General features: G+C 42.0%; 1 protein-coding gene across 1 annotated transcript in view; it reads right to left on the minus strand.

The window, feature by feature from the left end:
* Positions 1-26755, minus strand: part of LOC149451267 (cilia- and flagella-associated protein 337-like) — a 172608-nt gene that overhangs the window by 135442 nt on the left and 10411 nt on the right. The window contains exons 2-5 of the mRNA XM_089690806.1: positions 16941-17214; positions 11369-11422; positions 6664-6747; positions 3420-3485 (exon numbers count right to left, since the gene is read on the minus strand). Of these exons, the coding sequence (XP_089546932.1) occupies positions 3420-3485; positions 6664-6747; positions 11369-11422; positions 16941-17214 (478 nt within the window). The remainder of the gene's footprint in view (positions 1-3419; positions 3486-6663; positions 6748-11368; positions 11423-16940; positions 17215-26755) is intronic.

Raw genomic sequence — 26755 nt, forward strand, 5'->3', positions numbered from 1 at the left:
CACAGCATCCTTGTTTGACCCTTCCCTGCCCCCTCCATCAGCACTGAGGTCACATTAGCTGAATGATGGAGAAAAACTAGTCAGTACCAGTGTTCAAAAGTGTATTTGATTTAGAAGAATAGATCACCTCTAACACTGGGTGTCCTACATGCGTGGATGTTGATGCATTATGTAAAACTATTAGAATAGTTTTTACCATTTTAGAATGGGGTGTCTCAAGACTGTCCATAATTTTAGAAGGTGCCTCCTTGAAATTGCCCATCATTTTAAAGGGTGCCTTGACTGAAAAAAAGGTTGCGAAACACTGCTCTAAGGGATCACTCCTAATCTGGGCACTCTAAGGGGGGTCACTTCTGCTCTGGGCACTCTAAGAGGGAACTCCTGCTCTGGGCACTCTAAGGGGTCACTCCTGTTCTGGGTACTCTAAGAGGTTACTCCTAATCTGGACAGTCTGAGGGGGCACACCTGATCTGCACTTAAGAGGAAACCTGATCTGTATGGGCACTGTGATCTAAAGGGTCACTTCTGCGCTGGGCACTCTAAGGGGTCACTCCTGTACTGGGTACTCTAAGAGGTTACTCCTAATATGGACAGTCTGAGGGGGCACACCTGATCTGACACTTAAGAGGAAACCTGATCTATATGGGCACTGTGATCTAAAGGGTCACTCCTGCTCTGGGCCCTCTAAGGGGGCACTCCTGCCCTGGGCACTTTATTGGTGTACTCCTAATCTGGACACTCTAAGGGGACACTCCTAATCTTGACGCTTTAAGGGAGCATTCCTTCTCTGGGCACTCTGAGGGGTAACTCCTAATCTGGGCACTCTAAGGAGGTCTCTCCTGCTCTGGGAACTCTAAGGGGGCACTCCTGCTCTGGGCACTCTAAGGAGGCAAGTCTGGGGGGGGGCAGGAGAGAGAAGGGAGGGGGGAGACTTTACTCACAGTGGATGGATCAGCAAGCTGCACCTTTCCTCTTCTGGCTGCTGGGCTTAAAACTTCACGCCCACACATCTCCTTCTCTGAGGCACAACACTGCCAGGGAGTGTCGGCGGGGCAGACACAAGAGGAGAGAGTAGGAAGAGAAGGAGAAGGACCAGCTCTCTCTCCTCTCCCGTACTTGCGGGGAAGGGGGTACTGTCATTGCTGGCTCTGGGAGAGGCTCACTCAGCTCAGAATTCTGCAGCCTGCCCCCCTGTCAAGGTCCTACCTTTTCCCAGAGGTTATGTTACTCCATGTGCTGGCATCCATCTTGGATTTCTGCTGAGCATGGTGGGAAGCTTTTATGCCTTCAGGGCTCTGAGGTCCATCCCCCAGAGGGGTGTGGCTGAGTACATATAAGCCTGTGATCCGCACATGCTCTTTGCACTTGTGTCTTGTGTCTTTGTCTTGCTACAGCTCTGTGTATATGCTCGTGACTCTTCTGGCATTCTGACTCGGCTTGTGACTAAGACCATTCTCTGTGTTTTCCTTCGATTTGACCTTCCGTTGCTGAACCCGGCCCGTGACCTGTGATTCCCTGTCTACTGTTCTGTACTGTTTTGTCCTGTTGTTGTCGACTCGGCTTGCCTGACTACGCTATTGTCATTCTCACCAGCTACACGCCATTGGCGGCGGCCATTACCGCAGCCGGGGTGTCTCGGGGGGCGCGACCTGGTTCCTGGCTGCGTCAAGTCCATCCCCACCATCAGGGGCCCTGGTGAAGGGCAGCCTGGGACTTAGACTCCGCGCCCTGAGGGACTTCGGTCTGTTGGTGGTGGTTGTCGTCAGCCAGTGCCTTACCCTGCCAATAGGCCTACCTGTCCGTTCCACAGCCCTGCCCTGACACCCCCAGCCCAGTCTGCCCATGCTCAATTATGAATGGACAAAGTCAGTGATCGTTACAGACCACTGACAGGCCATTCAGACAAGGAAGGGGCCGGTAAATTAATATTTACCAGCTCTTTCCCCGCTCTCCATCCTGACAGATCACCCGCAGCAGCCAGTGAGAGAGGGAAGGGAGGAATCCGGCAGTGCTGTAGGGGAGGAGAGGGGGCCATGAGAGAGGACGGGGCCAGAAGGACTGCAAAAAGAAGGTAGATAAGAGGGGCAGCGGGGTGGCACATAGAGGAACCAATCTGTCCAGTTCTCTCCTGCCACCATTGAATGCCTGCAGGAGGGATAGAAGGAGAAGTATGCATTCAGCAATGGCAGGAGAGAAATGGACAGATCGGTTCCTTTATGTGCCGCCTGGTCCACCTGGTGTGCCCTATGGCCAGTCCAGGCCTGTCTAGCACTACTTCCCATGTTTGTAATGAAAACATGTACCACTAACTTTTATCTTTCATGGAAAGGAAATACGCTGCGAGTAAACATTTAAAATACTTAATTTTCTGTGCCTTTACCAGCATTTTTAGAAGTTGATAATAGGGTCTGTTTAATATTTTTTCTTCGGCAATAAATCTCACAGAACCCAAGGCTCCCTCCAGTGGTTAATCTGCAAATAACACTTTCTTGCTAATTATGGAAATTGGACCCTTGCCTAATTACTCTAGTGATAGTTGCAGTTAAAGAAATTGTAAGTGCATTATAATCAGATAAAGGAAACCTGAAAATTAAAGTTAACACAATTTCTTCTGCCAAAAAATACAACCACTTTTCCATGCTGCGGATGCAGAGATGATGATAGAGAATTCCCTACTGATTTTAATGACAGGAAGGAAAAGCAATTGCTCAAGATGCATTTGCTCCATAATATAGCAGTGAGTATAATTATCTCTCTCATGTCATACTAAAGCTGATTAATGGAATATTCTAAAAAGAGGGTAGAGGGGACATTAAAGTAAAAAAATGCCTTATACTGTCTATTAAAAAAAATGCTCCCTCCTCCCTCTTCCTACTTATCCTGCTTAACCGGTATAAAGAAAATCTGTATACCTATTTTTAATCAACTCCATTCCGGTTATGTAATCCTGCAGCTCCAGGTTTCCTGTGTCAGTGAGCAGCTGCTGCAGGGGAAAGGAGGGAATGCCAACAACAGCTGGGCAGAGGGAACCCATGGATGACTTTGTGGCTCCCAGAATACCCAGCCATTGTTGAGCACTCCCTGAGTTGAAGCTGCAAGATCACTTGACCAGGTAAGAGTGGGTTAAAATAGGTAAGTACACAGACCTTTTTAATACAGGTTAGGCAGGATAGGTAGAGGAAGAGGGGGAGGGAACATTTTTTAAGTATAGCTTTAGTTAGGGATTTCTTCTGCTTTATTAATTATGGAACATTAATACATTAAGACTACCAAAGGCTTTGGACATTTGGATAATTTGCTCGTACTCTAACACTGAAGTAGGATAAAACAGTTTACTGGTAAGTAGTATTTCCTGTCCTCACAGAACCAACCAGGTTGTACAATTTCTTCCCAGGTTTAGAAAGGTATGCAATACTTACCCACTGAATTTTCCCTGTTGCAGCAAAATCTATTTTCATAAACAGCTTTTCAATCTGCTCATCATTCTGAAATAGAAGTAGTTTAATGTAAGCAAATAGAAAAAATAATTATTTACCAAATGTAAAGTCGTACTCTGCACAACTATTTCCCCCCTCACCCAATCTCTGCTTGATGCCTGGAAAGGGGAGAAAATTATGCAAAATATGCAGCAGAGAATTAAGAAAAATAAAAATGGGTAAAGTGGAACTAAGGGTAAAAAATTGCATGTAGAATGCAGTCAATCATTAGCATTGGGACAGCAGTTTTTTATTCTGAGCCTCCTTTGTATTATAGTTTATTACCTGGCAGTAGATTTATATTTATTCACAGAATACAAAGTTGTCTATGAATGGCTGAGCACCACTCAGACTGACTCTGTTTTGTTCTGGGTCTCACAGCCAGAACCCGGCACTGTGTACTCTATGTAACTGAAGCTACATACAGTTCATACAGTGCTGAGAGGCAATGTAGAAGATAGTGAAGGAAATAGTTTTGTTTGCAACAGCTTGGTCCAACAAACTATTTAAAGTGACAGGAAACATGGAGATCCGTTTCAAAATTCATCTAAGACATGAGTGCTCAACCTGTGGCCCTCCATGAGGCATTGCAAGACTGACAGTTACAAACATGACTCCCAAAGGCAGAGGCATGATAGGACTTGTAGTTTCACAACAGCTGCAGGGCCACAGGTTGACCACGCATGATCTAAGACAATCTGTTAAAGGTTTACAATGCTACTGTGTGAAATCACTGAAAGATGAACAGCGTTGTCAACCAGTTAAAGAAAGTAAAAAGTAAATTATGAGGAGCTCAGAAATATTTAGCTCCCCATAGTTCCACATTACAGTGATATTAAAGGCAATAAAAAAATAAAAAAAAACATGCCATGATTACTTGCTCTATGCCAGCGGTTCTCAACCTGTGGGTCGCGACCCCTTTGGGGGTCAAACAACCCTTTCACAGGGGTCTCCTAAGACCATCGGAAAACACATATTTCCGATGGTCTTAGGAACCGAGACACCGCTCCTCTATCAGTCTCCAGGCGGGTCCACCCACATGCAGATACGTCCACATTTCCCTGGACCACGATGTGTACGCGGGATGACATGCCGCCCCTGTCATCTGGCCACATCCCTGGGATCACTCAACAGCTCCGCCTCCTTGCCAGTGATTGGCCACCGGAACTGTAGCTCAGGAGAGGCACACAGGTGGCCAATCACCGGCGAGGAGGTGGAGCTTGGAGAGGAGGAGCCGAGCAACAGCGCGAAGAGCAAAGAATATCGAGCGAGGGAGCGGCTGGAGAAGGAAGACAGCTGACAGGTAAGCGTCTGTAGCGTGCAGATGGTGCTGCTGCAGCCAGGTATGCTGGCTGTAGATGGGAGAGGGAGCGAGCCCAGGCTGGAGCAGGAGTCAGCAAGGTAAGTATTATTGGTGTCAGTGGGAGGAATAGTGCCCCATCATTGGTTTCATTATTACCAATGATGGGGCACTATTCCTCCCACTGACACCAATGATGGGGCACTATATCCTCCCCCCCCACTGACACCAATGATGGGGAACTATTCCTCCCCCCACTGACACCAACGATGGGGCACTGTTCCTCCCCCCACTGACACCAATGATGGGGCACTATCCCCCCCCAATGACACCAATGATGGGGCACAATTCCCCCCCACACTAGTATCAATGATGGGGCACTATTCCCCCCCCCACTGACACCAATGATGGGGCACTATTCCTCCCACACTGACACCAATGATGGGGCACTATTCCTCCCACACTGACACCAATGATGGGGCACTAGTCCTCCCACTGACACCAACAATGTGGCACTATTCCTCCCACTGATACCAACGATGGGACACTATTCCTCCCACTGACATCAGTGATGAGGCACTACTCCTCGCACTGACACCAATGATGTGGCACTACTCCTCCCACTGCAAAATTGCAGTTATGAAGTAGCAACGAAAATAATTTTATGGTTGGGGGTCACCACAATATGAGGAACTGTATTAAAGGGTCGCGGCGTTAGGAAGGTTGAGAACCACTGCTCTATGCAGTGGTTTTGCATAGAGCAGCCCCGATTCTCCTTTTCTTGGGTCTCCCACCAGAGCTCTTGGCCCCTCCCTCCGGCCGAGTGCCCCAAGAGCAAGCAGCGTTCACACACACAGAGCAGCTCGGCCCTGACCCCTCTCTCTCCTCACTGGCTCCGGCTGTTGTCTCAGCCAATGAGGAAGGAGAGTCCCCAGAGAACCAAGGCTCTCGTGCACATTGCTAGATCGTGATGGAGCTGAGGTAAGAATTAGGGGGGCTGGGAGGGCCTGTTGAAAACAGAACATCTTTTTACCTTCATGCATAGAATGCATGAAGGTAAAAAACCTTGAGTCTTTACAACCACTTTAAGTAACATTCATTGTTCAAAATACCCTGCAGGATATAAATGTAATGTGCTTATTTTTGCCCTTGAAAAACTTTATTTAAACTTGTAAATGATGTTTTATGGTTCCGTAGCATTAAAGCAGTATTAAACCTAAATGCAAATATTTACTGTATTTTATTGTATTGTACCAATTCTTAGACGTGATGGCTGCAGCAGTGTTCTATTCAGGCTTTCTTTCCTTTATTTTCACCTGGTGGCCTGGCCAGTAAGTCTGTCATTTGTCAAAAGAACAAGCTGTCTTTCAGATGTGCCAATTTACAGAGATGAGACAAATTATTTAACACTGGCATGGGTGCTTACAATGATCAACTTTTATTTATTCATGTAAAACCTTTATCCTAAAAGGAAAAGACAGTTTGCTGTAACTGATTATAAGTGATCTGGAGTTTTACTTCAATTTTTTAGTGTATTTAAATGTGTTAGTACATTTAACACTACCATTCCAGACTGACAATGCTGCTGTCTGCCATGCCCCCTGTGCTCCTTCATCCAGAGTGTAGGCACTCTAATACAAAAGGCGTGTTACTGGCTAGATCACCAGGTGAAAACAGAGGGGAAAAAGCCTGAAAAAGAAAATGGATCCACATCTAATGATTGGTAAGCTGCAATATATTACATGTTTGGTTTTGGGTTTAATACCACTTTGATGAAAGGAAATGTTTTATACCATTCAATCCCATATTTTTTTGTGTTTGTAGGATACTTCCTTTTCCTACAACCCGCAAGACAACAACGACAAAAAAAAAAATACACAAACGTACAATTCCTCGCAATCCAGTGCTTTTCTTCACTGCCCATTTAAATTTTTCTAGGTCCAGAGATATATGGCCGTTCTTTTCCAGCTCCTAGAACAAATCAATACTGTTTATTAGTGATAAGTGAGTCACTTACTATCTAAAGCTTCCCAGATGATCTAATCACGGAGCATATTCTCATTAAAGCAGATTTATTATCCCGCCTGACCACATAATTACTCACATCTTGCCAATATTCTTGATGAGCTATATTTTTCATTTTATAAATATAATGCCATCATGGCAATAAAGCCTGGCAAAATAACAGAAATCACCAAAAGACCAAATACTATTTAAACATTCTATTTTGACAGCAAGATTTATATAGTAGTCTAGGATAAAAGTTCATTTTTTTCAGGCAGAATTTCACTTTTCATAATAAACAGAAGCCTTTTTTAATGTCTTTTCTGCCCAAGCCATCCTAAATGTGCTTATCGCTCACTTACCTAGTCCATGGCTGCTTTGAATCTTCACCCCTCAGTTCAAAACTGTAAAAAATGCATTCTGATTCCATCACTTCCTGTAGCAATGTGTGACAATGCAGGTGACTTCATATCCTATCATGTACTGCATTACTGCATCACAGAATAGGGTGTGTTTACTGCTCTGTACCACACCACCCTCATTACCATACCCCAATTTTTATTTTCCACCCACTTTCCTACTTCAGCTTTGTAGCTCAAGGGCCTGCCTGATTTATATAAACTGAATAGATTGTTTAGGTGTGTCCTCCTATTCCATAGTTTTGGTAAATATATACAATCAGATTGCATAGTGTATGGCCAGCTTTATATGAGTAGATAGGAGGGAGTGGGCGGGGACACTCAGCTGTCATTGTTCTTGTGTAAACACACCAATTTCACTTTCAGGCCCCCATTCACATCTAGTGTGCTGGGAGTGCACTTTTTCCTGTGACATGCATAGGGAAGCCCATTGATTATATTGGGGTGTCCTACATGCAGCAAATGTGGCAAAGTAGCTCATAGGGCATTTTGGTGTGTTGCAGTTTGCACATTTTTTTTATCACGTGTTTTGTTGAGTTTGTTGCATATGGAAAAATGTGCATTTGTGTTTGGGTTTTGGGGTGCTGTTAACAATTAATGGCACTGAACACATGACTAGTTCATTTTTAGTGTATAAAGGTGGCCATACACTATACAATCTGATTGTACATTCTCTATACAATCTCATTTAGATTTAACAAAACTATATAATATGAGGACACACCTATTTATCTAATCACTCTGTGTCCATTTAGGCAGGTCCGTGCACTACATAGTTGATGGCAGATATAAAAGAGATAGTACAGATTGTATAGTGTATGGTGAGCTTTACAGATCTCCATGGACACAATTCTCCTGTTTTCAATACTACAGCTCTGTTCCACATAGGCTGTTATGTGATCGCTCAGCTCCTGCACACTCTGCCAAATGATCTATGCAAGACAATGAATTCAGGTGAAAATCCTTTTTGGCTTTAGAACCACTTTAAGCTTACTGTATAACATTTCCACCTGACCACAAGGTGCCGGTTCTACAAATGTGGCCTAAGGCCTGGTCCACACCTATGTGTTTTGGTGCTTTTTGCAGAAACTCCCTACAGTCCATTTAACATGGTTTCCTATGGGACACATTCACATCTATGCTTTTTTTCAGCCACTGCATTTTTGGAATGGACCAGGGACTTTTTTAAATGCAAAATGGTGCTTTTTAAATTCAATCGATTTTAATGGAGAAGCTGCATAAAAAGCATGTAGTGCATTTTTGGAGCGTTTTTGAAGTATTTTGCATTTTTAATCTGCCCATCAACAAATTGGCCAAAAAAAAAAAGCATTAAAAAATACGAAACGATTCAAATAACATGTGAAAAACACGTCAAAAAGGTTTCTGCAAAAATGTAAAACACACCGCAAAAAGCACTTCAGAAATGGATCAACAGCAAACTGCATAGGTGTGAACCAGGCCTAAGAAGACTACAGAATTCTGTGGACCCTTAAACAGATACAGTGCAGTAACAAAGAGTGCCCATTTCAGTACATTTTCTTATGTTTACACATAAGGATTGAAGACAGGCACCATGGCAGAAGGTTCCATGTTCTTTCATCGAAGAGGAGCTTCAAAGAGGTTTAATGTCTAGATAGCTCATCAGTTTTCATGTGCCCAAACATGCACCCTCTGATGACAAGAACAAGTACAGGTTGGCTAACCAAACAGCTCTCCAGTTTTTCTAAAAGATACCATCCAGCCCAGGTTGGACTTTGCTAGGATCGAAGTAACAATTTCTGGAACAATACCACAGCACTGGCAGATTAGCCAAAGCTCAACATATCCAATCAGGTAAAAAAAAATGCTCTGCTTAATGCTGGTGGGCTTCAGTTGCATGTTTTTTCTTGAGCCTCTCATTTTTACTACGTTAAACATGGCCCAGAAAGTGCCCAGCTAATATCACTATATAAGGACCCAAAGTGACAAGCAACGGACTCTAGTATGAAAGTGGTTATGAGCATAACTTACATTATACATTCACCTCCCCCACTCAGATATAGTAGATTTTGGGCACTTATTTCACAGAGACCTTGTTTTATTATATCTTTATTAAAGGCAGTAAGTGATAGAATGGAAACTTATTAGTACCAATTGCATTCATGGCGAAAAGGATAATTAAAGAGAACCTGAACTTGAAAAGTGAAGATTTCCCATCTTATAGGGAACATCTAACAATGCTAATTTTGACTAGGCTATATCCAAGAAAACGGTAGCATTTGTTCTGAATTCCCACTGAAAAATAGTAGTGCATTTTATGTGCCAATACGCTACTGCATCCAAAGCCTCAAAAGATAAACACTTCTACCTCTGATTGCTAGTCTCAGCAACCTGTGGTGCTCCCTGTTCTTCTTGCAGGAGAGGAAACTGTAGCAGAGGACCCGCAAACAAGCATCTCCCCGCTTCTTCATTATTTAACTTCTTTTCATTCTCCATTTCTTCTGAAGCTTCTTGATTAATGGTCATTATATTACCAAACAATAGACCACCAGTATGAGGTCTGATATGAGGAAGTAAAGCCCTGCCTCTGCCCAGATGGCAACCCCCACACAGAGGCACAGTGCATTGTAAGTCAATAAAGGGGGAAAGATCTGCTGCAGAGAAAACACAGGCAATCCTAGCCCCTAGTGCCTTTACTTCTGCTTGTCTTTTCTGGGTACAGCTTCTACAGTTCAAGTCAGGGGGTAAGCCAGAAAAGATTTGCTTAAAGGCCTGACATGCTTTTCGATATCCAGCATAGTCACGTTCATTTGCGGTGCACAAATGTTCATTCACAGTGCACTAATGTTCGTTGTGGCTCACGCTTGTGCACACTGATGCACGCCATGTGCAATAGATCTTGGCGACCCTGTCGTTTTTAAGGATGACAGTTGCTTACAGACTTTGCTGCCTGGTCTTCAACTCCCTGATGCCCTCCTTTCCTGTGTGCTTATTCTTCTGACTTCCTGTTTCTGACCTGGTTGACTACTGGACTACCCTTGCTTCTCTCCTGGCTCTGACCTCGCCTCGCTCCACGGATCTGCCTCTGCCTGCTTCCTGTTATTATTATTATTATACCGTATTTATATAGCGCCAAAGGGTATGCTCAGCGCTGTACAGTAGCAGGGGACAGAACATGAGACAAGACAGTAACAATACACTACACGAGGGGTTCGAGGGCCCTGCTCTTTCGAGCTTACAATCTCGGCTAGCCGCTGGCTACGCTCCTGATCTCTCCTCTACTGACTTCAGTGTTCTGACCCTGGCACTTGTTCTTGACTTCGTCTCCTGTCCGTCCTGAATACTAAGACCTGCTTGCTGTGACTTGCCTTTTGCTGTGCCTGGCTGCATGATCCAGTACTCTTCTGAAGGACCAGCTGCCCTCATCATCTGTTCCCATCTGCAGAAGTTCCTCTGCTACAGCACTACCTGCTTTCAAAACAGTTGGCAATGGGCAGCACAGTGGCTAAATGGTTAGCACTTCCACCTGGCAGTACTAGAGTCGTTGGTTCAAATCCCAACAAAGACACCACCTGCTTGGAGTTTGCATGTTCTCCCTGTGCCTCCATGGGTTTCCTCCCATACTCCAAAGACACGATGGTAGGTGAATTGGCTCCTGTCTAAATTGGTCCTAGTATTTATTTATTTATTTCAGGTACTTATATAGCGCCGTTAATTTACATACGTATGATTGTGAGTTAGGGACCTTAGATTGTACACCCCTTGAGGGTTAGGGACTGATGTGAGTGTACAATATATATGTAAAGCACTGCGTAAATTGACGGCGCTATATAAGTACCTGAAATAAATAAATCCCTGGTTGGGCTCAGCATCTCCTGTTACCATCCTCATGGTATGGAGGACTTAGCTAAGGACTAAGGAGAGCCCTCTCGTCATTTCAGCCTCCAGACCAGGTACGTGATAATTCAGGTGTCTTTTACCACAACAATAGCTATCAATTACCCTATATTATTTTTTGCAGTTCATAAAAAAAATGTGCTATTCCGAAAAACAAAAATAAATGCGTCTGCTCTGTTGCTGTATTTGTGGAAGAAATTCAGCAGGTAGCCCCATTGAGATAACAAGGGTACGTGCACCTATGGGAGCCCTGTATGTCACGACTGAGATGATATAATAACAAAGATACATACCTCAAAGGCCTTCTTCAGTTTGTGCAACTGTTCCAGAGTAACTTCCTGTTCAATCTGAGCAAAAGAAAAAAAAATATTGTGAAATATGAATACTGACTGTAGGAAAACATTTATTTGGTATATATTAAGGTATTTCATGTTATAAATTCTCCCTATGCTTGTGTGGGTTTCCTCCGGGTACTCCGGTTTCCTCCCACATTCCAAAGACATGCTAGTAGGTTAATTGGCTCCTGTCTAAATTGTCCTAGTTTCATCCCTGGCCATGCGGGATCTCCTGCATGGTAGGGGTTGGGGAAAGACCTTGCAACCTACCCTGTAAAATATTTGCTAAGAGAATTCATGGAAAAAAGTCGCTTACAACTGACAGTCCATGTAATCGCCAAGGGTCGGATACGACTAAAATGGATAGATAGACATTATAAAGTCCCCCAACATCTGAAAGATTGTCATTTCTGTATTCCATAAACCCTCTGCACTGCTGTGTAACTAATGGTTGCTCCTGCCAGTATAACCACTGGGTTTCCACTTCCTGCATTAGGGTGACAACACTCAGCCTGTCCTAGTGAAATCATCTCTGCATTGTCACCCTTGCAATCGCTGTGCCTGCAAGTAAGTATTTATTACCAATTGTCTGCACCTAGCTCCACCCTCATTCTCACTCATTGGTAAGACAAGGCACTGCACATGGGAGATGCAGTTTTTTCAGCAGTGCTGCTCAGCACCTCCCTTGTCTGGTAGTAAATTAGATGAGCAAGAGACAGACAAATAGGAAACTTCATCAACTGGGAAATAATTGCTTTAAAAAATTCACATAGGGGTTTGCATGGCAGGTGACTACTTATTAATTTCATTCCCTAAAAATCACCATTTAGATGGACTTTAACTCCTACAGGTCTCAATATAAATTTGGGTTCTACACTAGAATCTACCCTTTACTGTGAACATCCACCTTATACAAATGCTTCAGACAGTTTAACAAATGTGAGTGTGTAAAATTACTTGCTACGTTTAAAAATGCAGTACCGTGGGAAGAGACAAGTATTTCTAGATCTCGGTCAAACTTGAGTCCTTTGAAAATGACTATGCAACTAATACCAGAAATCACTGAAAGTGCAGAGTGCATGTGTATACAAATATGTTGTCAGTGTGAATTCCTTCTAGCAAAGATACTTGACCCCAGGGGCGGACTGACAACTCATGGGGCCCCCGGGCAATAGGGAATCATGGGGCCCCTGTGTCCTTGCCCAAACTCAAACAAGCCTATGCAAAAGGTACCAGGGGCATCTCATGGGGCCCCCTACTGACCCCGGGCCCTCGGGCAGTGCCCGAGTTTCCAAATGGTCAGTCCGCCCCTGCTTGACCCATAAATTAATTTACTACTGACAGTAAAAAAAAAACCTGCCAGCTTACAGTGGAACTATGGCCTCCTAGTGCTCATTTTATCTAGGGAATGAGTTAGCACACAGTAATCCCTAAGGCTAGGTTCACACCTTTGCAGTTTGCATTTAATCCATCTCTGCAGAGAAATTAGTGGTGTGTTTTGCATTTTTGCACATGTGTTTCTGATGCTTTTTTGATGCATTTTGTGTTTTCTTTTCTTGTTGCTAGGCAGATTAAAAATGGAAGACACATAAAAACGCAGCAAAAATGCACTACATGCTTTTCTGCAGCTTTCCATTGAAGTCTGTAGAACCAAAAATGCAACTTTTGCCTTTATAAAAAGTCCCTGACCCTTTTCAAAAAACAGACCAGGTGAAAAGGCAGAGATGTGAACCTGTCCCATAGGAATTCATGTTAAATTGACTGTAGTGTGTTTCTGCAAAACACCGCGGAAAACACTTATGTGTGAACCCAGGGTAAGAGAGTTCTATGGTCACAGCATGCATTGTGATAACAATGCAAAAAATAGTTATATTTGACAATCCAATATAAGCTTACAAGACAAATCTTCTTCATATTGTGAGTTCTGCCTGTCTGCTGGTCATCTATTTCTAGAAATGCATGGATGGATGCATGCTGAGCAGCTCCTCCTCTGCTGTTTACTTCCAATTTCTGAGGACTACATGTCCCATGGTACCTTGCTGTCTGCAAGCTGTGATTCGTGCACTGACTCCGCCTCCTGAATCTCCTCCTCTCAGCTCCTCTGTAGTTCAGAAGGCAGGCTCTGTGAAATGTGTGACACAGAAGAGCCTCCTTATAGGATATAGGGAATGCATGTCAAAGAATTCAAGGAAGGAAATGTGTGGTGATCTTCACAAAGTAAGGCCTTATGCACTTTGCGTTGTTGAAAACACTGTTTCTCTTAACAAATCAGCTTAAAAAACGCACCTAAGCCACGGTTTTTTCAAACGTGTTTAGACGCATTCAGATGCATTTGGATGTTTATCTAAATGAAATCATTGGCCCTAATTTTAATTTATTCTGATCAGTGAAATTAATAAACACTCAAGAGCTAAATGCACCTACTGCTTAGACAGTTTTAGAAATGTTTAGACACATTTTGTGTTTTTTTTATGGCCAAAAGCTCCTCTCCTGAATGTGATTGTTCTGCTTCTAAACGCTTCTCCTCCTAAACTCCTCTTAAAGTCTTCATGTGTATGGACACATAGCAGTTGATTTACTAAAACTGGAGAGTTCAAAATCTGGTGCAGCTGTATATGTTGTATCCAATCAGCTTCTAACTTCAGCTTTGAGAAAAAAACCTGGAAGCTGATTGGTTTCTGTGCAGAGCTGCCCCAGATTTTGGACTCTCCAGTTTTAGTAAATCAACCCCATACATTTTTATTGAGGAGCGTTCAGTGGCTTAGGCAAAAAATGCCAAAACCCCCAAAATGTCAGTTTAGGAGCAGCAGTGTGTATCAGGCATAAATCTACAGACTTCAAGAGCATGCATAATTAACAGTAGGCTACACATAATTGAAATTAAATGTGGAAATTAATATATGATTTTACATTTTGACCACATGCAAGCACTGCATCTAACTACTACAAACCAAAAATGCTATTTCATTCTTTTTTCAATATTCAAACTCGCCCACCTATCCATGTCTCTATGCTTTATTTTAGAGAAGTCACTTTGGAAAACACCCCCTAGCATTTTTGGCCATGGCCATCTTGAGTAAGGGCAGATGATTCATGTAGCATTTACTTCCTGGAATCCATCTGCCCTTAGTTCAGGCATGCAGGTAGGAGGGTGTGCTTAGTTGAGAAAGCCACTCATCCCCTCTTGAAGAATCCTGGGATGTATGACATACAGATGAAACTCGAAAAATTAGAATATCGTGCAAAAGTTCATTTATTTCAGTAATGCAACTTAAAAGGTGAAACTAATATATGAGATAGACTCATTACATGCAAAGCAAGATAGTTCAAGCCATGATTTGTCATAACTGTGATGATTATGGCTTATAGCGCATGAAAACCCCAAATCCATAATCTCAGAAAATTAGAATATTACATGCAATCAAAAAAAAAGGATTGTACATAGAACAATATCGGACCTCTGAAAAATATAAGCATGCATATGTACTCAGTACTTGGTTTGGGCCCCTTTTGCAGCAATTACTGCCTCAATGCGGCGTGGCATGGAAGCTGTCAGCCTGTGGCACTGCTGAGGTGTTATGGAAGACCAGGATGCTTCAATAGCGCCTTCAGCTCTTCTGCATTGTTCGGTCTCATGTCTCTCATTTTTCTCTTGGCAATACCCCATAGATTCTCTATGGGGTTCAGGTCAGGCGAGTTTGCTGGCCAATCAAGCACAGTAATCCCATGGTCATTGAACCAGGTTTTGGTGCTTTTGGCAGTGTGGGCAGGTGCCAAGTCCTGCTGGAAAATGAAGTCAGCATTCTCATAAAGCTCATCTGCGGAAGGAAGCATGAAGTGCTCCAAAATCTCCTGGTAGTCGGCTGCGTTGACCCTGGACTTAATGAAGCACAGTGGACCAACACCAGCAGATGACATGGCTCCCCAAATCAACACAGACTGTGGAAACTTCACACTGGACTTCAAGCATCTTGCAGTGTGTGCCTCTCCATTCTTCCTCCATACTCTGGGTCCTTGGTTTCCAAATGAGATGCAAAAATTGCTCTCATCAGAAAAGAGGACTTTGGACCACTGAGCAACAGACCAGGTCTGTTTTTCTTTAGCCCAGGTAAGATGCTTCTGACGTTGTTTGTTGTTCAGGAGCGGCTTGACAAGAGGAATACGACATTTGAAGCCCATGTCCAGGATCCGTCTGTGTGTGGCGGCTTTTGATGCACTGACTCCAGCCTCAGTCCACTCCTTGTGAGAGTCCCCAACACTTTTGAATGGCCTTTTCCTGCCAATCCCCTCCAGGCTGCGGTCATCCCTGCTGCTTGTGCACCTTTTTCTTCCACACTTTTCCCTTCCACATAACTTTCTATTAATGTGCTTTTATACAGCACTTTGGGAACCTCCAACTTCTTTTGCAATTACGTTTTGAGGCTTTCCCTCCTTATGGAGGGTGTCAGTGATGGTTTTCTGTACAACTGTCAGGTCAGCAGTCTTTCCCATGATTGTGATTCCTACTGAACCATACTGAGAGACCATTTAAAGGCTCAGGAACCCTTTGTAGGTGTTATGGCTTAATTAGCTGATTAGAGTGGGACACTTTGAGCCTAGAATATTGCACCTTTTCACAATATTCTAATTTTCTGAGATTGTGGATTTGGGGTTTTCATGAGCTGTAAGCCATAATCATCACAATTATGAAAAATCACAGCTTGAACTATCTTGCTTTGCATGTAATGAGTCTATCTCATATATTAGTTTCACCTTTTAAGTTGCATCACTGAAATAAATGAACTTTTGCACAATATTAAAATTTTTGTGAGTTTCAACTATAATTTGCCTAGGCCAGAAACCAGAAAGTAACTAAAGAAATGTAAAAAAAAAGTTTAAAACATGTAAATATGATATACTTTTCTATCCATTTACTAATGCCAGCAGCATAAGGATTAAAAATTGTCAATGTTGACTGAATATATGATTTTACATTTTGACCACAAATACACTTTAAAGCGGAACTACACTGCATCTAACTACCACAAACCAAAAACGCTATTTCATTCTTATTTCAATATTTAGAGAAAACTCACCCCCCATCCATCTCTATATGCTTTATTTTAGTCACTTTGGAAAACACCACATAGCATTTCTGGCCATGGCCATCTTGAGTAAGGGCAGATGATTCATGCAACATTTACTTCCTGGAATTCATCTGCCCTTAGTTCAGGCATGCAGGTAGGAGGGTGTGCTTAGTTGAGAAAGCCACTCTTCCACTCTTGAAGAATCCTGGGATGTATGACATAATTTACCTAGGCCAAAAACCAGAACGTAACTAAAGAAATGTAAAAGAGAAGTTTAAAACACATAAATATGATATACTTTTCTATCCATTGGACATGGCTGCTGGTCCTGCATAGTATGTGAAGATACCAGCAAAAGGGTGGCGACAAGCCTAGTCGGAGACTGACAAGATGAGTGGCTTCTTGGGACTGGTCATTATTGAATAAACAGAAATCATCTGGGAAGAAGAAAAAAGTTGAGTTACCTTCTCCTTCCTGAGGCTTCTAGCTGGGTCAGTATGATTCTGTAAACTCTCCATAACACTGTCTACAAGCCCCAGCGAATATCTTCTCTGGTGCCTCCTTATCATCTCCTTCTCCAGCCATTCTGGGGGACTTTGCCTTTCTTCCTCAGACTCTCCAATGAAATCAGTGGCGGCCAGTGCCTGACTCCTGGCTGTTCCCAAAGCAGTTTTTGCTCTTTGTTGTGCAGACTGGTTCTGAGCAGCTGTAGAAGTCTGTCGTATATCACTGAAAAGACTGAAGAAGACAAATAATGGAGAATTGGTTTATCTCACAAATGCATGTACATCCATTCAGTTACATTTGCCTAATTAATCAGCCACCCAAAAAAGATTTTTTTTTTTAAGGTGGGGTGGATAGGGTTTTGATTATCCCTGGATTTTTACTACTATCTTGGACCCCAGCAAGGAAATGTTCCCAGTACACAGGAGGACCATTGTATAACTATCCCTATATGTTACAGAGCTTGCACAGGAGGACATATAAATACTGTACTATTTGCTCACTAGCGTATTCTCTATAGGAATATCTAGAAAACTAGATGGGGACAGCAAAGGCCCTGCTAAAAGGGAAGCTTTGCTTGTCACAGTCATGCCGGGGTGCTGGAAACTGCCCAGAACTACAAAAAATCACTGTGCAATGAAATAATGAAATCACCTTTTCAATATATAGTAAATGTAAACATATATAATAAAACTGCGTGAGCTTTAGTTAACATTTAAAACCAAATAATTACTTATTTCCCCCTTTGTTGCATCTCAGTGCTGCTGATTGTCTGCAGCCCCTTTGTAGCCATTTTCTGTCTGCATTCATGCAAGGGCTGCATGACATTTTTCAGGGTGTGGTCCTTGATGGTGACAATAGTGGACCATGTCTGAATGATGTGTGTTGGCACTGTCACTTGTATTCTTCTTTGGAAGGATTTTTGACAGGGAGTCAAGGATTGGGAGACAGAGACAATGCACGGTCACCATATAACAGGAAGTGCCTAAGCAAGGACCTTCTTGGCAGGATCACCAAGCTGTTATTTGCATAAAAGTTGCAGATTTAAATAAATGAAATTGACCTTTGGAATTACTTTATTGTAGTGTTGTCACTCTAGGTTATTTTAAGGTAATTGGGCAGCACAGTGGCTAAATGGTTAGCACTTCTGCCTAGCAGCCCTAGGGTCAGAAAATAGCATGATAAAGGAGTGCGACTAAAGAGTCAAAATGAGGCGTACAACATGGAAGAATTCCCATTATCATGGCAGAGTACACTAGCAGAAATGAGCTACATTGAACAACACAGTAGCAGTGGTACTAATTATGGGAAGGTCAGGTGTAGCACACTGGCCAACCAGGGATGCTTTTTGCTGACAATAATGGGCGCCTCAATGAGGGGAGGATCCATGACAGTTGTAGAAGCTCCAACAATAAAAGAGGGATAGATGCGACTGAAGTTTACAAAGAGGACAAGAAGAAGAACAAGAGATGGTGGGAGGAGTAGGAGAAACTTGCCTGGGAGAGAGGGCAAGGCTGGGGTTCCTTTGTGGTCCAACCAGAAGGCTATATCTATATATAGCTGGGAGCATTTAGACAGACAACAGAGTATGGGCTAGGTTCACCTGAGCTTTATATGCAATCCAAGGATCCTAAGTTTTTAGGAACTTGGGAGGTTAGAAGAACAACTTCCATTTCCGATTGCTAGGCGATCGCAGCGGAAGTGGGAGCGGGTACCTATCAAATTCGGGTACCCGTTCCCCTCCCTGCTCCCCAAAGGTGCCAATCCTTAATGGGGAGCGGGGGACCAATCTTTAAAGTGGAACTTCCCCTTTTCCGTGGAACTCCGCTTTAAAAAAACTATTTTCTGAAAACAGTGTAACTATTTATGTACATTGCTATTAGGATTTCGTTATCAATGAGATATTTTAAAACTTTTTTTTTTATAAATAATGAAAAATATAAAACAGCCCAGAAATATGCAAACTAAACATCCAGAATCATTATAATTTCAAGTTATGTACTAAAAAAATGCAATCAGCTTGAGTATTTCTAACCACATGGCATATGTGCTATTGCCGATTTTATGTCTGCAGTAAGAAATAGTGAGTTGTCACTTGTTCCACAGGGAGCTATAATCAACTGTCTGTGGTTATTTACAGCTGTCTATAAATATACTTACATCGACACAGCAAAAATGCTATTTGAACATATTGCAGGAGAAAAAAGATACTTAAAAAGCCCATGTAATCATAATACAACACATGGGCTCCAATCAAATCATTGCCTACCTTTCTGTAAGAATCCCTGCTAAAGGTGACAATGATGTGGACATGGCATGCAAATGTGCAAACAAAAGCAATAAGGCCTTGGCACAAAATCAGAAAAAAGGGTTTTTTCACATCTTAAGCTTCGAACAAGTGTAAAAAAACATTTTGTCAGTACATTCGATGATGTTAACAGAAACTTGACAGATGTCAATTGGAATTATCAGCACAGTGGCGAAAGGGTCAGCACTTTGGCCGAGCAGCACTAGATTTGCCGGTTTGCAAATCAACCACGGCATTACCTGCACATAGCTTGCATGTTCTCCCTGTGTCTGTGTGGGAGTACCCTGGTTTCCTCCCACACTCCAAAGACATATTGGTAGGTTATTTAGCCCTAGTATGTGTATGCATGAATGTGAGTTAGGAACCTTAGATTGTAAGCTCCTTGAGGGCAGGGACTGATGTGAATGTAATATATATACAGGTAAAATAAGTATTGGACATGTCACCATTTTTCTAGATAAACATATTTCTAATAGTGATATTGACATGAAATTTTCACCACATGTCGATAACAACCTGTGCAATCCACACATACAAAGAAAGCAAAACAAATAGTAAGTTCAGAGATCAAGTTATGTGTATCAGTAATTAGAATCAATCCTGCCTCTTGTCAGTGCAAATTAATATCAGCTGGTTCAGTCTCAACTGATGGCCTATAAAAAGGGTCTCATTACCCAAGTGTCACATAAGAAACATCTCATGATGGGTAAAAGCGAAGAGCTCTCTCAAGACATTTGCAACGTTATTGTTGCAAAACATACTGATGGCACTGGTTACAGAAGGATTTCTAAACTTTTGAATGTTCCAGTGGGCATTGTTGGGGCCATAATCCAAAAATGGAAAGAATATTATTTGACCATAAACCGGCCCCGACCAGGTGCTCCTCGCAAGATTTCTAACAAAGGAGGGAAAAGAATTATCAGAAGAGTTGTCCAAGAGCCAAGGACCACTTGTGGAGAGCTTCAGAAAGACCTGGAATTAGCAGGTATAATTGTTTCAAAGAAAACAATAAGTAATGCACTCAACCGCCATGGCTTGTATGCACGCTTACTGCTCAAGACTCCATTGCTGAAGAAAAAGCATGTTTGAGCTTGTTTAAACAAGAAAACTTATTCCTGCGCCAAAACTTTCCAAATAACACTCTAAAAATGCTGCTGTGTCAATCGTGAAAACACAAACAATATAAATATAAATAAACAGCGCAAATTTAGATGATTAATCAATATAATAAATCATATAAAATAGGTGCATAAATTATTCGTGTTTGCCCTTAATCTTAAACAAAAACACCCAAAAGTCCATGTGCTGAAAACATAATTAAATTGTTGAAATAAAAGTGCAAACTTCTTTTCTTCAAAAAATACTTTCACCTTCCACCCGTGCACAAACCAACATCGAATACACTCACCAGAACTTGGTGAGTAAAAGACCTTTAAGGAATTTTTAGGGATCCTAAACCCTCTTTGGTGCCACGCTAGGGAAAATCTTCACCCTCCGAATAGACTCCACCATCCAACCAAAAGAAAAAAACTCACATAGCATAATATTGTCACACAATAGTAACTTTTTCCAAATGGAGATTAAGGCCACTCACATGTTAAACACTTGCTAAAGGCATGTTTATTATGTATAAAAGGCTTCAGTTCCAGCAGATATACAAACTTTTCCTTCCAGGACTCTCACATCCACAGTGGAACAAAGACAGGACTCCTCTTAGACCAAACAGTGAACCAAGATGGCCGCTGGAACGCACCGCTCAGCGTGCGTTCCACTCACCGGAAATGACGTCAGGCACATGGAGTGTGGACCGGAAATGCGTCAACGCGTTTCACCCCTCCCATAGGTCTTGATAACGCCCTATGGGAGGGGCGAAACGCGTTGACGCATTTCCGGTCCACACTCCATGCGCCTGACGTCATTTCCGGTGAGTGGAACGCACGCTGAGCGGTGCGTTCCAGCGGCCATCTTGGTTCACTGTTTGGTCTAAGAGGAGTCCTGTCTTTGTTCCACTGTGGATGTGAGAGTCCTGGAAGGAAAAGTTTGTATATCTGCTGGAACTGAAGCCTTTTATACATAATAAACATGCCTTTAGCAAGTGTTTAACATGTGAGTGGCCTTAATCTCCATTTGGAAAAAGTTACTATTGTGTGACAATATTATGCTATGTGAGTTTTTTTCTTTTGGTTGGATGGTGGAGTCTATTCGGAGGGTGAAGATTTTCCCTAGCGTGGCACCAAAGAGGGTTTAGGATCCCTAAAAATTCCTTAAAGGTCTTTTACTCACCAAGTTCTGGTGAGTGTATTCGATGTTGGTTTGTGCACGGGTGGAAGGTGAAAGTATTTTTTGAAGAAAAGAAGTTTGCACTTTTATTTCAACAATTTAATTATGTTTTCAGCACATGGACTTTTGGGTGTTTTTGTTTAAGATTAAGGGCAAACACGAATAATTTATGCACCTATTTTATATGATTTATTATATTGATTAATCATCTAAATTTGCGCTGTTTATTTATATTTATATTGAGCTTGTTTAAGCCCGGGTTCACATATATGCGGTGTGGCACATCGCATGTGATTCGCACGGGAACTGCCCCGCATTCCTGTGCGAATCACATGCGGTTTGTGTGCGGTGCAATTGGAGTCATACATTTTGTATAGCTCTAAGTGCACCGCATATGCACCAAAACGGTTCAGGACCCTTTCTTTGGTTCGCACTAGAATCAGATCGCATGGGTATTCACACCTATGTGATTCGATTCTGCACATAGCAGTGCGTTTTGTGGACCGATTTCAGGGTGTTGTTAACTTAACATACACACCCACAGCAGTTTGCATGAACTGGGTGCGATTCTGTGCAGAATTCAAACATAAAATGCTGCAAATTCCAGAGCGCATTAGTGTGAACACAGGCTAAAGTTTGCTGCACAACATTTAGACAAGCCTGTGAAATACTAGGAGACTATAGTCTGGTCAGATGAGACTAAAAGAGAAACTCTTTGGAGGCCATAATACACACCGTGTTTGGAGGTCAAATGGCACTGCACATCACCCCAGAAACACAATCTCAACTGTGAAGTTTGGAGGTAGGAACATCATGGTGTGAGGCTGCTTTTCAGTATACAGTACTAACAAACTTCATGACACTGAAGGAAGGATGAATGGAAAAATGTACCAAGACATTCTTGATGGAAATCTGCTGCCATCTACCAGGATGATGAAGATGAAACAAGGGTGGACATTTCAGCAAGACAATGATCCCAAACACAAAGCCAAGGAAACTCTCAATTGGTTTCAAAGAAAGAAAATAAAGCTGCTAGAATGGCCCAGCCAATCAACTGACTTGAATCCAATAGAAAATCTATGGAAAGAACTAAAGATCAGAGTTCATAGAAGAGGCCCACGGAACCTTCAAGATTTAAAGACTGTGTAAAAGAATGGGCCAAAATCACACCTGAGCAATGCATGCATAGTTTCTCCATACAGGAGGTGTCTTGAAGCTGTCATTACCATCAAAGAATTTTGTACCAAGTATTAAATAAATTTCACTTAGCATGTTCAATACTTTTTCACTGTCATTCCATTTTATTGCACATAACTTAATTTCTGAATTTATTTGTTTTGGTTTCTTTGTATGTATGGATTGCAAGTGTTGTTTCCAACATGTGGTGAAAATTTCATGTCAATAAGACCTTTATAAATATTTTTACTGAGAAAAATAGTGACATGTTCAATACTTATTTTACCCACTGTATATATACTGTATGTACAGCGCTGCATAAATTGACAGCACTATATAAGTACCTGTAATAAAAAATGTTTACTTTTAACATTTGGTATGAATTACATTTTTCCCAAAGAAATTAACATAGATTGTTAGAAATTCGAGAAACATTTTCCATCCTGCTCTTTTGAATTTTCTCATCACTGCGGTTGAAAACGAACGTCAGTTTGACCCCATTAACGATTAGAAGATTGAAGAAATGTTCCCAAAATGAAAACGATCAAATGAAATTCTACAAGTCAAGTATCTTCATCAAATACATTTAACTCGTTCATTTTAAACCTGCTCTCCAGATGCTACAATGACAGTTGATATTGGGTTTTGTATACAGAGGTTAGAGATGAGGATGGGGTATGTTACATAATCATTTGGTGAAATGGCCCTAAAAACAGTACAACAAGACAGGGAAAACAAAGGAAGCCCTTGGAGACTCTGACTTTACAACAATAACTGTCTGGAGACCACTTAGCACTTTACCTTTAGTTACTGTCACAACAACATTTTCCCCTGAAGGGCTTTGCTTTATTAAGAAATGTGTCTGCAGTGTAATCATATTTGGATTCATCAGCTCTCTTTATATTATAGGAAAATAACATTTTAAATTATACCTACTTTTCTCAAACAATGAACCTGCAAAAGTTTTTTTCTTGAGAAATGAGCAGGGTTTAGATTTCGCATCCTCTGCAAAGAGTTCTGATTGGCTGCTATGACTTTTCCAATTTCCACAAATAAGGCAATGCAGGGAGCAATTATGATGTGCAAATTTATTAGATCACAAAAGTAATAACAGGTGAAATGTTATTTTTCACTAGCTGAAAACAGTCTTAAATATTAAAGAGAAGTATGGCTAAAGCTTTTTGGTAATACTTCTGATGTCTCAGAGCCACTCCGGTCTCTGGAAGGATCCAGACCGTTTTGTCAGGATTCTCCCAGCTGCCTGATTTACAGCTGGCCCCGGTTTATATCATGTGACTGTGAGCCGAAGCCAGCTGCTCCCACCCCCTCTCCAGCCTGGTGCTTCAGTGAGTGTTGGAGGGGCAGAGCAGAGAGCGGTAACTGACAGTCACTGCTCTTCACTTTGAGCACATCGAGAACTGAGCGATCAGCAGTCATGTCATCACTCTCAGTTCTCAGTCTTAGGGCTCGTTTACACTTGACTTTATTTCTAACTCTTGCCAAACATCCCTATAGCGTTTGACAGGCGTTAGACAGGCATTTGGGAAGTATTTTTAACGCTCCTCAAACGCTCCCCAAACACTCCCAAAACGCCCTATGTGCAGTTTTGAGGCAGTTGATAGGCATTTGCCAAGCGTTAAAACCACACCACAAACTCCTACAAAGAAGTTAAATGGTATTAACGCTCCGCAACCGTGTCGCAACCACTTCGCAACCACACCGCAAATGCCTGCCAGGTGTTTGCAGAGCAGCATCATAGACTTGAATGGGAGGCTTCAACTCCTCCTGACTGGACATGAGACGTCAGTTTTGCCTTAACAATAACGCTTCCGTGTGAACAGCACTGTGTTCTGCCATGTGCAGAATTTTCATAGGCGTTTGAGAAGCATTAAAAATGCTTCCCAAATGCCTGTCTGACGCCTGCTGACAAAGCTAGTGTGAGCGTAGCCTTAGAGCCAGCCGGGGACAGATGCAGCATCAGTCTCACACTGCATCCATAGAGGTGAGTATAGATGTTTGTTTTTTGTCAATTCCCATACTTCTCCTGTAATGACAGGTTATAATAGGCTGGAGTTCTGGATTGCTAAATAAACCTTTGCAGTTTATGAACAATCTCAGTGTAAGAAAACAACATTTAAGGGTGTATTTATAAAAGAACTTTACAGAGTTATTATTCCTGTGAAACTGTATGTACATTCATTTTGTGCAAATTGGGAAAATCAAATGTTTTCTGCAGGTTGATTGTTATTCATGTATTCAAACAGAGTGGATCAGGAAAACACTGCATTATGGCCACATGATGGAGCAACGTTCATAGTAAATAAGTATTTATTTCCTATGATCATTAGCACCATCTTGAGGCCATAATGCTGTATTTTTCTGATGCACTCCGTATGTTTGAATGAATAACATTCAACCTAGAGAGAAGCTAGTCTGATTTTTGTTTGCACTATTCACACAGAACAAATGTACATGTAGTTTCATGGGATGAATAGCTCTGCGTTTTTTTAAATATACTCTTTAGTTTCAGCTTTGTCTTCTTAGTACATTATAAAGCTACTGTAGGTGATTTTTCTACAGGAACAAAAAAGTCTGTCATAAAAGAGGAACAATCACTGAACATGTAATCCTCACCCTTCAGTCTTCATCTTTTTCTCTGCAATCAAAAGACATTTTTCTGCATAATGCCACAACGCAATGTATCTTTCATCCTTCCTGGCATTCAATCAGTTATCCTCCCCAATAAAAGAATCAGTGTGTTACCCCACAATTTGCTGCATATTTTTGCTCTAATCCACAAGCTTACCCTCGTAAATTGCTTTTTGCCTTGTCTTGTGGCATCGTGCTGCAGGACCCATCACCCTCTAAGCTGATCTGGCTTCTACAGAGGGTTTATGCAACTAAATGTATTTTATAATTATCTTATCGCAGCAGCCAAGGAAACTCACAAATGTCTATTCAAGAGGTGTGTGAGAAGTTGTGAAATCAAACAGCTTGAAAGAGCTCAGGCAAGAGGAGGTTTATCAGGAATGTCACTTACATGGCCTGGAACTCTACCTGGAAATAAAGCAACCAATGCCTATTGTTCACAATAGAGATCATCTGCACTTTGGAAAGTAAGGGTGTGAGGATCACCATGGAGGAGCAAGTGAGTAAAGCCTAGTACATAGGTTCAGAAAATCGCTTTGGAAGCAATTGTATGATAATCTGATTGTTAGCACACAGCTTTTGTCCAAAATTATTCAAAGGGACAAGCACAAAAAATTTTCTCGTATGATACCATATTTGCGATTAACCAGTAGAGTTTTTGTCGAAAAATACAATATAAATACATTACATCACTTTCGAGTTTTTATTTTGTCGTACAAGAGTAATCGTAACTTTAATAACCTTTTCACTTTTGATATGAGACTAGCATGCAGAAAAAAAAAAAACAATGATGATTTGTCCAATATTCTCATTGTGTGTACGGGGCTTAAAGGATAAGTTCACCTTTTGGACAAAAATAATAAATGCACATTTTTTTCCAGGTAAAAAAATCTGCATTTATTATTTTTGTCCAAAGGAGTCTGGAAAGCATTGTACCAGGGATCAGTAGGTCGCAGATGCATGCAGGGCTCCTGCAGACCTGTCAGAATATATGCTTGCTGTATGGGATGTATGGGCAAGCAGATATTCTGACAGGAAGCCTACAGCCGCTAAAGCTGTTGGGACTTGCAGTTCATTCATTCACAGAAGTCTGTGAATGAATGATATGGACGTTTAGGTGGAGCCACACACAGCTGCACTGTTTTCAAATCTGACAGATAGTACAGGGAAACCTCTCCCCGTATTATCTGTCATGGGGGGGGGGGTCTGTGGCCGCAGCTATGGGAACATGTTACATGTTCCACCCTAAAAACACGTGGAACACGTAACATGTTCCCAAAGGTGAACTTATCCTTTAAAACTGGCCATACACTGATACAGATCATCTCCTGCTGTGCCTATTATATTTTGACAGCCAGCCCC

The sequence above is a fragment of the Staurois parvus genome, unplaced genomic scaffold (genome assembly GCF_062004578.1).
Source record: "Staurois parvus isolate SC_StPar_1 unplaced genomic scaffold, SC_StPar_1.0 ptg000544l, whole genome shotgun sequence".
Lineage (NCBI taxonomy): Eukaryota > Metazoa > Chordata > Amphibia > Anura > Ranidae > Staurois > Staurois parvus.